This window comes from Pseudophryne corroboree (genome assembly GCF_028390025.1).
Source record: "Pseudophryne corroboree isolate aPseCor3 chromosome 3 unlocalized genomic scaffold, aPseCor3.hap2 SUPER_3_unloc_19, whole genome shotgun sequence".
NCBI classification, from domain to species: domain Eukaryota; kingdom Metazoa; phylum Chordata; class Amphibia; order Anura; family Myobatrachidae; genus Pseudophryne; species Pseudophryne corroboree.
Genome location: NW_026967507.1, coordinates 2,075,885 through 2,089,376, shown reverse-complemented (window position 1 = coordinate 2,089,376; position 13,492 = coordinate 2,075,885). Strand labels below are relative to the sequence as shown.

Sequence of the window (13,492 nt, the reverse complement as noted above, 5' to 3'; positions counted from 1 at the left end):
GGAGGACAGGCAGATGGGAGCCCGCTTACGATATTTCAGTCACATATGGGCAACCACTGGCCTAGATCCCTGGGTCAAAGACCTTATCACCCAGGGTAGATGACTGGAGTTTCAGGAACTCCCACCTCACAGATTCTTCAAATCAGGCTTATCAGCTTCTCCAAAGGCAAGTATGACTTTGCAGACAGCCATTCAAAAACTGGTACAGACTCAGGTCATTGTTCCAGTTCCACCTCAACTGCAAAACAAGGGTCATTATTCCAACCTGTTTGTGGTTCCGAAATTGGTTGGTTCGGTAAGACCCATTCTAAACCTCAAGTCACTGAACCCGTATTTACGAGTGTTCAAATTCAAGATGGAGTCTCTGAGAGTGGTGATCTCAAGTCTGGAGGAAGGGGAGTTCTTGGTGTCTCTGGATATCAAGGATGCGTACCTTCATATCCCGATCTGTCCGCCTCATCAGGCTTATTTAAGGTTTGCATTGCAGGACTATCACTACCAGTTCCAGGCTCTACCATTTGGGCTCTCAACGGCACCACGGGTGATGATGTTCCTCCTCTGCAAACAGGGAGTGAACATAAGTCCATACCTGGACAACCTGCTGATAAAAGCACCATCCAGGGACAGGCTGTTAAGACAACATTGCCCTTTCGACTCGAATACTCCAGGCGCACGGTTGGATTCTGAACCTGCCAAAATCTCACCTGGAACCGACAAGGAGGCTTCCATTCCTGGGGATGATGCTGGACACGGTAGCACAGAGAGTAGTATTCCATCTATTGAAAAAGGCTTTGGTAATCCAGTCGATGGTGCGGGATGTAATAAGACCAGAACGGATATCGGTGCGTCTGTGCATTTGTCTTCTGGGGAAGATGGTAGCCGCTTATGAGGCGCTGCAGTACGGAAGGTTTCATGCAAGGTCCTTCCAGCTGGACCTGTTGGGGATCGCATCTCCACATGCACCAGCGGATATGTCTCTCACCAAGAGCCAGGATTTCTCTTCTGTGGTGGCTTCAGACTTCTCAGCTGACCGATGGTCAAAGGTTCAGGATTCAAAATTGGATTCTGCTAACCACGGATGCAAGCCTCAGAGGTTGGGGAGCAGTCACCCAGGGGGAACAGTTTCAACGAAAATGGACAAGTTAAGAAGCGATTCTTCCAAATCAACATTCTGGAACTAAGGGCCATATACAATGCCCTTCTACAGGCATCACATCTTCAAGATTGGGCCATTCAGGTTCAGTCTGACAATGTGACGGTGGTAACATACATAAACCAGCAGGGCGGAACGAAGAGCAGAGCAGCAATGTCAGAGGTAATGCAGATTCTCCTCTAGACAGAAAGACACGCTGTGGCATTGTCCACGATCTTCATTCCGGGAGTATACAACTGGGAAGCGGACTTCCTCAGCAGACACGACCTCCATCCAGGAGAGTGGGGCCTTCACCCGGAGGTGTTCGGGTGCCTGACGCGTCGGTGGGGAACTCCAGAGGTCGACATGATGGCCTCTAGGCTTGAAAAGAAGCTCAAGCGGTACTGTTCCAGGTCGAGAGACCCACAGGCAGTGTCAGTGGACGCTCTGGTGACTCTATGGGACTATCAGATGGTGTATGTGTTTCCACCACTTCCATTGATCCCAAGATTTCTAAAAAGAATAAACCGGGAAAAGGTTCAAGCAATTCTCATTGCTCCTTATTGGCCAAGAAGGGCTTGGTATGCAGACCTACTGGAGATACTCCTAGAGGATCCATGGCCTCTACCTTTTCGAGAGAACCTTCTGCAACAAGGACCGTTCGTCTACCAAGACGTATCACAGCTACATTTGACGGCATGGAAGTTGAGTATCAGATTCTAGCCCAGAAAGGGATTCCGGACAAGGTTATTCCTACCTTGATCCAGGCAAGGAAGGGGGTAACGTCTAAACATTACCACCGTATTCGGTGAAAGTATATTTCTTGGTGTGAACTCAGAAAATTCCCTGTGGAGGACTTTCAACTGGGACGTTTTCTCCTTTTTCTACAGTCAGGTGTGGATGTGGGCCTATGCCTGGGCTCCATAAAAGTCCAGATTTCAGCCTTGTCCATTTTCTTCCAGAAACATCTGGCTTCTCTCCCTGAGGTTCAGACGTTCTTAAAAGGCATTCTGCACATCCAACTGCCCTTTGTGCCTCCCACGGCACCTTGGGATCTCAACGTGGTGTTGCAGTTTCTCCAATCTAAATGGCTTGAACCTTTCCGGGAGGCTGACGTAAAGTTTCTTACGTGGAAGACCATCACACTGTTGGCCTTGGCTTCGGCGAAACATGTGTCGGAATTAGGGGCGTTGTCTTACAAGAGCCCCTATTTGATTTTTTTCATGAGGATAGAGCTGAACTCAGAACTCGTCAGCAATTTCTTCCTAAGGTGGTGTCTGCATTTCATATCAACCAACCTATTGTGTTCCAGTGTTTAATGACACCCCTCCTATCTCAAAGTCCTTGGATGTTGAGGGCTTTGAAGATCAACGTGCAGCGGACAGCTCGTCACAGATAATCTGACTTGCTGTTTGTTCTCTATGATCCCAAAAATATTGAGTCTCCTCCTTCAAAGCAGTCTATTGCCTGCTGGATCAAGCTTACTGTCCAGCATGCTTATTCTATGGCAGGATTGCCGGTTCCAAAAGTACAGGCCCAGTCTACTAGGTCGGTGGGTTCTTCCTGGGCAGCTTCCCGTGGTGTCTCAGCTTTACAGCTCTACCGAGCAGCTACTTGGTCAGGTTCGAACACATTTGCTAAGGTCTACAAGTTCGATACTTTGGCCTCTGAGGATCTGCAGTTTGGTCAATCAGTTCTGCAAAAACCTTAGCACTCTCCCACCCGGTTTAGGAGCTTTGGTACATCCCCATGGTACTAATGTGGACCCCAGTATCCTCTAAGACATAAGAGAAAGTAGGATTTTTATTACCTACCAGTAAATCCTTTTCTCGTAGTCCATAGAGGATACTGGGAGTCCACCTGGTGCTTCGTGTTTTCCTGCACTGTTACTTCGTTGAGTATTATTGTTGGTTCAGCTGTTGCTGTTCAAGTTTGGTTAGCATGGCTTTCCTCTTGGTTGTGTGTGCTGGTTCGAATCTCACCACTGTTCTGTTACATCCTTCCTCAGAATATGTCCGTCTCGTCGGGCACAGTTTCTAGACCGAGTCTGGTAGGAAGAGCATAGAGGGAGGAGCCAGCCCACACTATTAATTTCTTAAAGTGCCCAAGGCTCCTAGTGGACCCGTCTATACCCCATGGTACTAATGTGGACCCCAGTATCCTTTACGGACTACGAGAAAAGGATTTACTGGTAGGTAATTAAAATCCTATTATCCAATATATTAATATTGTGAAAGTTCATGGCACACATTAACAATTTATATACCTATAGGGCAAGTTAGAAGGTACTGTATAGCGAACTCTGGTATCCCAAAACCAAATTCTCTGATTGTTACCAGGATCCTAGAAATAGCTGTATAAGCAGTACTACATCTGGAAAGTTACAAACTGTGGGCTTTATCAGGTTGGATCGCAAATCATGACCCACAGCAGGTTTGCCAATGGCCCCCACTTGCCACGTGCGGGTTCCGTCCTGCACGTGCGGTTAATGATAATGGTTAGCATTAACTGTGAACACCTCTGCCTGATTGACAGGCAGAGGCATTTGCAAGGTGGGTGTGGGCGGGTGGCAGTCCAGGGTAAAGCGGGGAGTGGAGGCGCAAATGGGGGGGTGTTGTCAGAACAAAAAAAAATGGCGGTGGACCTCCTGCTGCCACCAGGAGGCATCCAAAATTTCAGCAATCACGCTGAAATTGCGGCGCAATTGCAATTTCAGCATGATCGCAGTGCGTGGGCGGTGGGATGTATGTCCTATGATGGACGGCCCCCAACATGCGAATCAAAGGATTGTAAATGATACGGTTTATTTAGGCTTTATGTATATTTATTTCCTACAACAAAACATTTACATTCTCTCTGCTCCTGGGTCTGCTTGTAGATGCCGTTTCAGCATACTCAATATAATGAACAAGGGAGGGTCATACAGAGTTGATCGCTCGATAGCTATTTTTTGCAGCGCTGCGATTAGATAGTCGCCGCCTATGGGGAAAGTGTATTTTCGCTTTGTAAGTGTGCGATCGCATGTGCAGCCGAGCGGCACAAAAACGTTTTGTGCAGTTTCTGAGTAGCTCAGAACTTACTCAGCAACTGTGATCACTTCAGCCTGTCCGGTGGCAGAATTGACGCCAGACACCCGCACTGCAAACGCTTGGACACGCCAGCGTTTTTCCAACCACTCCCTGAAAACGGTCAGTTGCCACCCACAGACGCCCTCCTCCTGTCAATCTCCTTGCGATCAGCTGTGCGAATGGAATCTTCGTTAAATCCATCGCTCAGCAACGATCCGCTTTGTACTCGTACGACGCGCCTAGCGTGCAATTAGGTCGGAATGACCCCCAAAGTCACAAAAACCAATGTTTATATTGAAATCAGCTTGTTTTTTATTTTTATCTTGAAAATCTTGATACACAAAACTGCCGTCATTCTTCCAGTAAACAAATACTGTTTATCACATACCAATTAAGTTATAATTAAATAATATTTGAGCACATTTGAGAGTGCCCCCCAAAAGTATGAAGAGTGCCCCCCAAAAAGAGGCTTTATTTCTCCAAATATGGTTAAATATGTTTCTATCCGACTCTGGAGAGCACCACCAAACCATGAAATACTAGACAAAAATGTCCTTCTCTCACATTTTTGCTAGTGGTATTTGGTTTTTCAAAAATTACTCCTTATGATTACCATTTTGAGAATAAATCTAGTGCGGATAATCTCACTTTTTTTCCTTTCTTCCATAGTCACATATAGTCAAAATCAGCATAACATTCACCTTACTGGTAGCCTGTATTAAATAGCCATAGTATTCATTTACATGCAATCTAGGGTCAGCTGTGCTGGTCAATGTGCATTCCCATACACAAATTGTTCATAACACTGTGTTTGTAAATGAACAACTGAACAACACCAGTAACAAGAATTTGAATGCTTAACAATTGCAACTTCCATATGCTCTATGCCAAAATAACTTCTTTCTCAAACACACCATGGGGTAAATTTACTAAGGTGGGAGATTTGTAGAACTGGTGATGTTGCCCATAGCAACCAATCAGATTATATATATTATCTGCTAGAAGCAGCTAGATAAATGGTAAGTAGAATCTGATTGGTTGCCATGGACAACATCACCAGTTCTAAAAATCTCCCACCTTAGTAAATTTACCCCCATGTACCACAAATAGTTTTTCTTCATTGCACTACATGGTATTCTCTCCAAAGCAAATACAGTCTTCATTCTCTCTGCAACCCATCCCTCTGTACACATTGCTGCCTCAATTACTCACTCACCTCTTATTAACACTCATGAGCATCACTCCAGCTATGAAATCTACATGAGGTTTGGAGTTTGATGTTTAATTTCATGAGTGTGCCACGGCAACACAGCAAGGGAGACATCCAGCATGGCACCACTGTGGCCGATAAAGACTGTTGATGATCATGGACTGTGTCACCTGGCGCGGATTGTAACTCCTGACCAGGAGCCACATTGACGAAGATGACAGCAACATTTAATTCTGAGGGCACAAGTAAGATCAACATTCCAACAGTGCACGGGGTACAGGAGCCCATGACCACTCGTGTCCCACTGCTGACCCACAGCACAAGGCTCTGAGCAATACCTGGGCTCGTAAACACAGCCACTGCACACAGGATGACTGGACACGTGTATCCTGGTCCGACGAGTTGAGGTTCCAACTGTTTAATGTAGATGGATGGAGAAAACCCCACAAGGCAATGGTCACATCCCAACAAAGGAAACTCCAGGAGTCAGTGGCGGTTATGGTGTGGGGTCTTTTATTATCAGTTATTTATATAGCGTACTCCACAGGCATGGCATACAGGAGGCATGGCCTACAAGAGGCATTGCGTATACAGGAGGCATGGTATACAGGAGATAACATTGTGTTGCTGCTGTAATTCTATTGAAAGCACCTACACATTACTAGATGGGTGCCTCAGTTTTTCTGGCACATGCAGAATATAATAAAGAAACTGCAATAAGTGTCACACACAAGAGATTTTTCTCAGTCTTATGTTGCCGTCACTTATATCTGTGACTAGTAATGGTAATATACCCTGTGTCTGGAACTTTAAATTGCCTCCATCACTCAATGATGTAAATATACCCCTTGGAATACATTCTGTACATTTCTTACTGGAAATGAAAACAAAAGCATAAAGTAAACTACTTTTACTAAGCATGGTGGCACAGTGGTTAGAATTGCTGCCTCATTGTATTGGGGTGTCAGGTGCAATGTCCAAGGCTATATTTGTGTGGAGTTTGTATGTTCTCTCCATGCTTGCGTGGTTTTCTACTGGTTACTCTAGTTTTCTCCTACAAAGCTCAAAAGCACACTGGTAGATTAAGCGGCTTCTAACAAAAAATGGAACCTGGTGTGTGATATGGAATTAGATTGCAAGCTCCAATTGGGCATAGAAAGATGTGACTGATTAATTAGAACAGCAACTGCATGCCCACGATGGCTGCCTCACCTTATACAAATATACAAAGTGGTTTGGATCCTATTGTGAGAAAGGTGCTAAATACAACATCGCTTTCTTATATGCAAAATATTAATGCAACCCTGGTTCATGTCTTCCAACTAGAGGAAATTCAACTGTGACTTTCCGATATCTCACAGTAGTTGGTTCTCACCTATGTGACTTCTCTGATGTGTAACAAGATGTGATTTCCGTGAAAAACATTTCCCACACTCAGAGCATGGAAAGGACCTCTCACCTGTATGACTTCTCATGTGTTTAACAAGATGTGATTTCCGTGTAAAACAATTCCCACACTCAGAGCATGGAAAGGACCTCTCACCTCTGTGACTTCTCATATGTCTAAAAAGATGTGATTTCTGTGTAAAATATTTCCCACACTCAGAGCATGGAAAGGACTTCCCACCTGTGTGATCTCTCTGATGTGTAACAAGATGCGATTTCCGTGAAAAACATTTCCCACACTCAGAGCATGGAAAGGACTTCTCATCTATGTGACTTTTCATGTGTTTAACAAGATGTGATTTCTGTGTAAAACATTTCCCACACTCAGAGCATGGAAAGGACCTCTCACCTGTGTGATTTCTCATGTGTTTAACGAGATATGATTTCTGTGCAAAACATTTCCCACACTCAGAACATGGAAATGGCCTCTCCCCTGTATGAGTTCTCTGATGTGAAACAAGTTGTGATTTCTGTGCCAAGCATTTTCCACACTCAGAGCATGGAAATAATTTCTCACCTGTGTGACTTCTCTTATGTATTTCAAGAGCTGATTTCTTTATAAAACATTTCCCACACTCAGGACAAAGAAATGGTTTCTCACCTGTGTGACATCTCTGATGCACTCTTAGATATGATTTGTCATTAAAACATTTACCACACTCAGAGCATAGAAATGGTTTCTCACCTGTGTGACGTCTCTGATGTGGAACAAGTTCTGACTTACGTGTAAAACATTTCCCACACTCAGGACATGGAAATGGTTTCTCACCTGTGTGACTTCTCTGATGTGTAGCAATATGTGATTTACGTGTAAAACATTTCCCACACTCAGGACACGGAAATGGCTTCTCACCTGTGTGACGTCTCTGATGTGTAACAAGATCTGCATTACGTGTAAAACATTTCCCACACTCAGAACATGGAAATGACTTCTCTCCTGTGTGAACTCTCTGATGTATAATTAGATATGATTTTTGTTTATAGCATTTCCCACATTCAGAGCACGGAAATGGCCTCTCAACTGTGTGAGCTCTCTGATGTCTAACAATATCTGATTTATGTGTAAAACATTTCCCTTGCTCAGAAGAGGAAACGTCTGTATCACCGCTACGAGCTGTACTATGTGCAGCAATATGTGAGTTACCAGGAGAACATTCCTCAGGAACAGAGGGATCAGATGATATATCTGCACTGTGAGGTACTGGATGTATATTTAGGGAAATGGGGTTTTCTTCTGGAGATCCTCGTGTGATGTTCTTATCTTCTAATTTACAATCTGGAGACCAAGTGAGATGTCCCTCTAAGGTATTCCTTGTATTGCGTCCATCTGGTAGAAATAAAGTAGATAACTAAGTATCATCAATCAATATTTGATCTCACCCCTATCCCCTTAGGTTTGTGCATAGTACAACCTCATGTAGAACACTTTCGGTGTGCTACTTTTCCCACTCATACACATGATACTGGAGAAGAAAGGAAACAAGGGCAGTGTTTTCTGAGAGTGGTGCAAAACAGATCATATATGTTACCTTAAAACAAGTACCAATAAAATGTCATCAATTGTAATAAAGTTTATTCAAACCATGGTGGTCATTCCGAGTTGTTCGCTCGCAAGCTGCTTTTAGCAGCTTTGCACACGCTAAGCCGCCGCCTACTGGGAGTGAATCTTAGCTTATCAAAATTGCGAACGAAAGATTAGCAGAATTGCGAATAGACACTTCTTAGCAGTTTCTGAGTAGCTCCACACTTACTCGGCATCTGCGATCAGTTCAGTCAGTTTCGTTCCTGGTTTGACGTCACAAACACACCCAGCATTCGCCCAGACACTCCCCCGTTTCCCCAGCCAGTCTCGCGTTTTTCCCAGAAAAGGTAGCGTTTTTTCACACACACCCATAAAACGGCCAGTTTCCGCCCAGAAACACCCACTTCCTGTCAATCACACTCCGATCACCAGAACGAAGAAAAAACCTCGTAATGCCGTGAGTAAATTACCTAACTGCATAGCAAATTTACTTGGCGCAGTCGCACTGCGGACATTGCGCATGCGCATTAGCGACTAATCGCTCCGTTGCGAGAAAAAAATAACGAGCGAACAACTCGGAATGAGGGCCCATGTTCCCTCATAACATGTGTATTTACTAAATCATTTATTCCATCCATTTGCCCTACTACTGTGCGTCACACTATAATTTCGCAGTGACATAAAATGACATCATAAAAGAATTTGGGCAAAACATTAGAAATGAACTCGTTTGCTGCTTGCGATGGTTTGCATTGCTCAACAAGTGTAGTTATTTTGTTTGATCTATTCACACCAATATAGACTGTGACGGGAGATGAGAACCACTTGGCCCATCTAGTCTGCCCCCCTTTTTTTTTTACCTCAAACCTTATTTGATCCTTATTTGTTTGTATGGAGATCATTTTGTCCATCCCATGAATGTTTTAATTGCTCTACTGTCTTAGCCTGTGAAAGTCAGGAGGCTGGTGGACGTGCAGCAGCACAGCTGCAGAGAGTTGATAATTAGGGGAGGCTGGCTGTGCTGTGGCTCTCATTGGCTCTTGTCTCCTATATATGTGTTGTCTGGCTCTTAATTCCTGTTGGTCATAGTTCCTGGTTGCAGCGGGAGCCCTTGTCTCTAGGTTCTAGTGCTAGACGTGGATACCTTTGTCTGGTTATACAGCTACTGTGCTCTGCATTATTACCGTATCCAGCTCTGTGTCAGTTGCATAATTATCAGCATCCAACTTTGTCTCAGTTGCATAATCTGTTGTGTTGCTTTTGTCGTCTTCTTGCTATATAGTCTAGTGTTTCCTCTGTTATCTATCTCTCCTGTATACCTTCAGTACTCCCACTGTCAGTGACTTTGTCTCTTTGCTGTTTTAACTTCTTTCCCTAGGTCACAGGTTCTCGAACTCGGTCCTCAGGACCCCACACAGTGCATGTTTTGCAGGTAACCCAGCAGGTGCACAGGTGTATTCATTACTCACTGACACCTTTTAAAGGTCCACAGGTGGAACTAATTATTTCACTTGTGATTCTGTGAGGAGACCTGAAAAACATGCACCGTGTAGGTCTGAAATGGGCTTGTGGAGGACTGCCGCGCCCCAGAGAGCAGCAGTGGTGATATCTGCAGGTGGTCACTCAACCCCCTAAAACACGGATACACAAAACAATTGAGAAATCACCGTCTGCGCTCATCAAATAGTTCCTATCCCAAAATGGGTTTTAGGGTGCCAAGTCTTTGATGAAGAGTATATTGTATTTCTCAGTTGCTCTCCCCATACTATTAATTCATCATCTTTCCACAGTTAGCATAGGATACCCACGCTATTTCCTGGTACTGTGTGCGTTCCATTACTACTCATTGGAACGCAACACTGTCCCTCCAGGCCTATTGCACATAGATGTGCGCGCCCCCTTCCTTACATGGAACGCAATGCGCTCCTTCGCGCTACTTCCGGGATCCCATCATCCCCTAGTGTCGCGTCCTGCATCCTCCGCACTGTGAAGTATATGCGGACGCACCCCCTGAGTGGAACGCATGACCGTCACTTCCGGTGCATGCGGTCCACCACACGAACAGCGGACAAACAACCCGCGCATCCCGGGGGACCCTACTACAGGCACCCACCACTCCAACTATCCGCAACTACTGCTAGTATACCATCTTCTTCAAATAGGCACCACATCTTTTAGTAAACTTTATACCCACACGTCACTTCCGGAACCACGTGCGTTCCAAATACCGGAAGTGACGTGTCGTGTCCGCTCTACCCGATACCAGATACCTAAAAAGGTACCTTTGCAATTCTATAACCTATTGCATTACTTGGGAGTTCTGTTAATTGTTGGATAGAACCACACACAAGGTATTTTTGTATGGTTTTATGTATATTTTATTATTATGCTATGCTTTTGTAACCACACCCCTATCACATGACTTCCTGTCATGAGGTATAAATAGTGGCACTAGTACCCTCACCACACACCTTGAAAAAGACTTTTATCTGTCGAAACGCGTTGGTGTGAGGGCCTGGACCACTGGGAACTGACTGGGACGGTATTCACAAAGGTGAGGAAAATCCGGACTTAACATCTTTAAACTCATCTGTGTATACCCCCCACTCCTACCTGGAGTCCTTTGGCATTTTTATGTTGTTTTAGAAGTCTCTATATTAAATTTTTTGTGTTTATTTGTGTCAATCCATGACACTATGCTTCATTTTTTTCCTCTCATATGAAAATGTGAATGGAGTGGATTTTGAAACCAGGAACTGCTAGAACCCAGGGACCACTCTAAAGATACCTTTATATACAAGTCCCTACGTTGTCTAGTGTGAGTTGGGTACGCCCACCATTCTTCATATTTTTTGCTCAATCTGTATGGTAGTGACCGTGTATGAGAGCAGATTGATAGCAGGAAAGATACCTTTATGTGTTTACACCTTCCTGTACGGATGTGAGTACGGTACGCACTCCCCCACTAGAAGAAAAAACTAGAGGAGTCAATCTCCCCTTTGGAGTTACCTCTTGTAACAAATTTATCCCACTATCTATTGTTCTATCTCCTTGTTCCACTCCCGAGATCAAGAACCTTCAGGATCCTGTTCGGAGGAAGAGGAGAAGAATCAAAGGGAGCCTAAAGATACCTTTATACAAGGGACATATCACGTTTTCACGTGAGTACGGTATGCGTTAAGCATTTGCCATTTCACAAAACCATTTAAAGATATATAAAGGCCTACGCATAATCTCGCCCGCTCTTTCTCTATCTCCCTGTCTCCAACCTTTTTGAGGATAAGGACCATCTTAGTACCCCGGTCGAACATCCAGGAGAAAATACCGGGAACAGATATTAAAGATACCTTTATAGGAGAGGCACATCACGTATAAACGTGAGTACGGTACGCACAAAGTCATTTTACTCTAACCCACTAGAATTGGGACCACTCTAGAGGCACTACTAGACACAGGTCCATCCGTTATTCCACTACGCACTCCCTCCATAGAAGAATAGGAAAAAAGACATCCTTCCTTCACCACGAACTTACTACACCATCAGTTCTTTTTCCACTCTTTTTTTCCGAGGATACGAATCCATTGAAGAATCCACCCAGAGAAGTAGGAAGAAAGAAAAGAAAGAAAAGAATGAAATTTTAAAGACAACATTATAAAAAGAACCCTACACGTATTAACGTGAGTACAGGACATATTAGACCGACGTGCCTATTTACGAAGAGCAACTGAGAAATACAATATACTCTTCATCAAAGACTTGGCACCCTAAAACCCATTTTGGGATAGGAACTATTTGATGAGCGCAGACGGTGATTTCTCAATTGTTTTATGTACTGTGTAGGGTCCCGAGGACTGAGTTTGAGAACCTGTGCTCTAGTGTATTGTTTGTTTGTGTACATTATGTACTCTCCCAGCCTGAAAGCTGTCCAGAGTTTGGGAGAGTTGTGTGTTTAAGTGTCTATTGTTTGTTCTCCTTCTTTTGTCTTAGAGCAGCACCTATCTTCTTTTGGTCTTTCACGCCTTCGGCATTGACCCGGGTCATTCCGAAGTTAAGCTCCCACTACCACCAGTGGCGTAAGTCCTGGTGGCATCCAAGTACCGGTAGGCACATCACGCCTTATGGGAAAAGCAGCTACTGTATTATAGGCACTCACCTGCTGGTAAGTTCTGCGAGTATTAACACAGGGTGTACAGGATCACTGCCCAGAATATCTTCAGAAGCCACGGACCCTTCAGAAAGAAGATCCTCCTGTTGTAACACTCCCTCCAGTTTCAGTGCATGTCCTCGTGTTCTAATACGTCTCTTGATATATTTGAAAGTCTCTATCATGACCCCCCTTTCCCTTCTCTGCTCCACACTATCCATATTGAGATTTTTTTAGTGTTTCTGGGTATGTTTTATGATGTAGGCCATGCACCATTTTAGTTGCCATTCTTTGTACAGGCTCTAATTAACTAAAGATATTGCCTGCAGAATTGAATGCAGTATTCTAGATGAGGCCGTACTAATGACCTATACAGTGGCATTATTACTTCTTTCTGCTGCTGATTCCTCTCCCTATGCACCAAACATCTGACCAGCCTTCCTCGTTGCTTTGTTACATTGCTTACCTGCTTTTAAGTCATCTGAAATAGTGACTCCAAGATCCCTTTCCTCCTCAGTAGTTTCCAGTATAGTGCCATTAATACTATATTTATCCTTTATGTCACCTGAGATAGTAACTTCTAGATCCCTTTCCTCCTCAGTAGTTTCCAGTATAGTGCCATTAATACTATATTTAGTCTTTGGATATTTGAGACCAAAATGTATGATTTTGCATTTTTTGGCATTAAACTGTAATTGACACACTCTTGACCATTCCTCTAGTCTACCTAAAGCCTCAGTCATTTGTTTTACCCCTCCTGGTGTGCCTACCCTGTTGCATACCTTTGTGTCATCTGCAAAAAGGCATACTTTCCCTTTAATGCCATTTGCAATGTCATCAATAAAGATATTAAAAAACACTGGTCCAAGTACAGATCCCTGGGGTACTCTACTGGTAACATTTTCCTCCTGTGAATGCACTCCATTTACCACAACTCTCTGTTTTCTATCCTGCAACCAAGATCTTATC

The 13,492-nt window shown here is 44.1% G+C and overlaps 2 protein-coding genes across 2 annotated transcripts in view; one reads left to right on the top strand and one right to left on the bottom strand.

Moving 5' to 3' along the window:
* Positions 1 to 13,492, top strand: part of LOC134983582 (zinc finger protein 883-like) — a 246,888-nt gene that overhangs the window by 174,134 nt on the left and 59,262 nt on the right. The window lies entirely within an intron of this gene.
* LOC134983581 (zinc finger protein 568-like) overlaps positions 5,269 to 13,492 on the bottom strand; it is a 36,602-nt gene continuing 28,378 nt past the window's right edge. Inside the window, exon 5 of the mRNA XM_063949242.1 lies at positions 5,269 to 8,183. Within this exon, the coding sequence (XP_063805312.1) occupies positions 6,766 to 8,183 (1,418 nt within the window). The 3' untranslated portion in view covers positions 5,269 to 6,765. The remainder of the gene's footprint in view (positions 8,184 to 13,492) is intronic.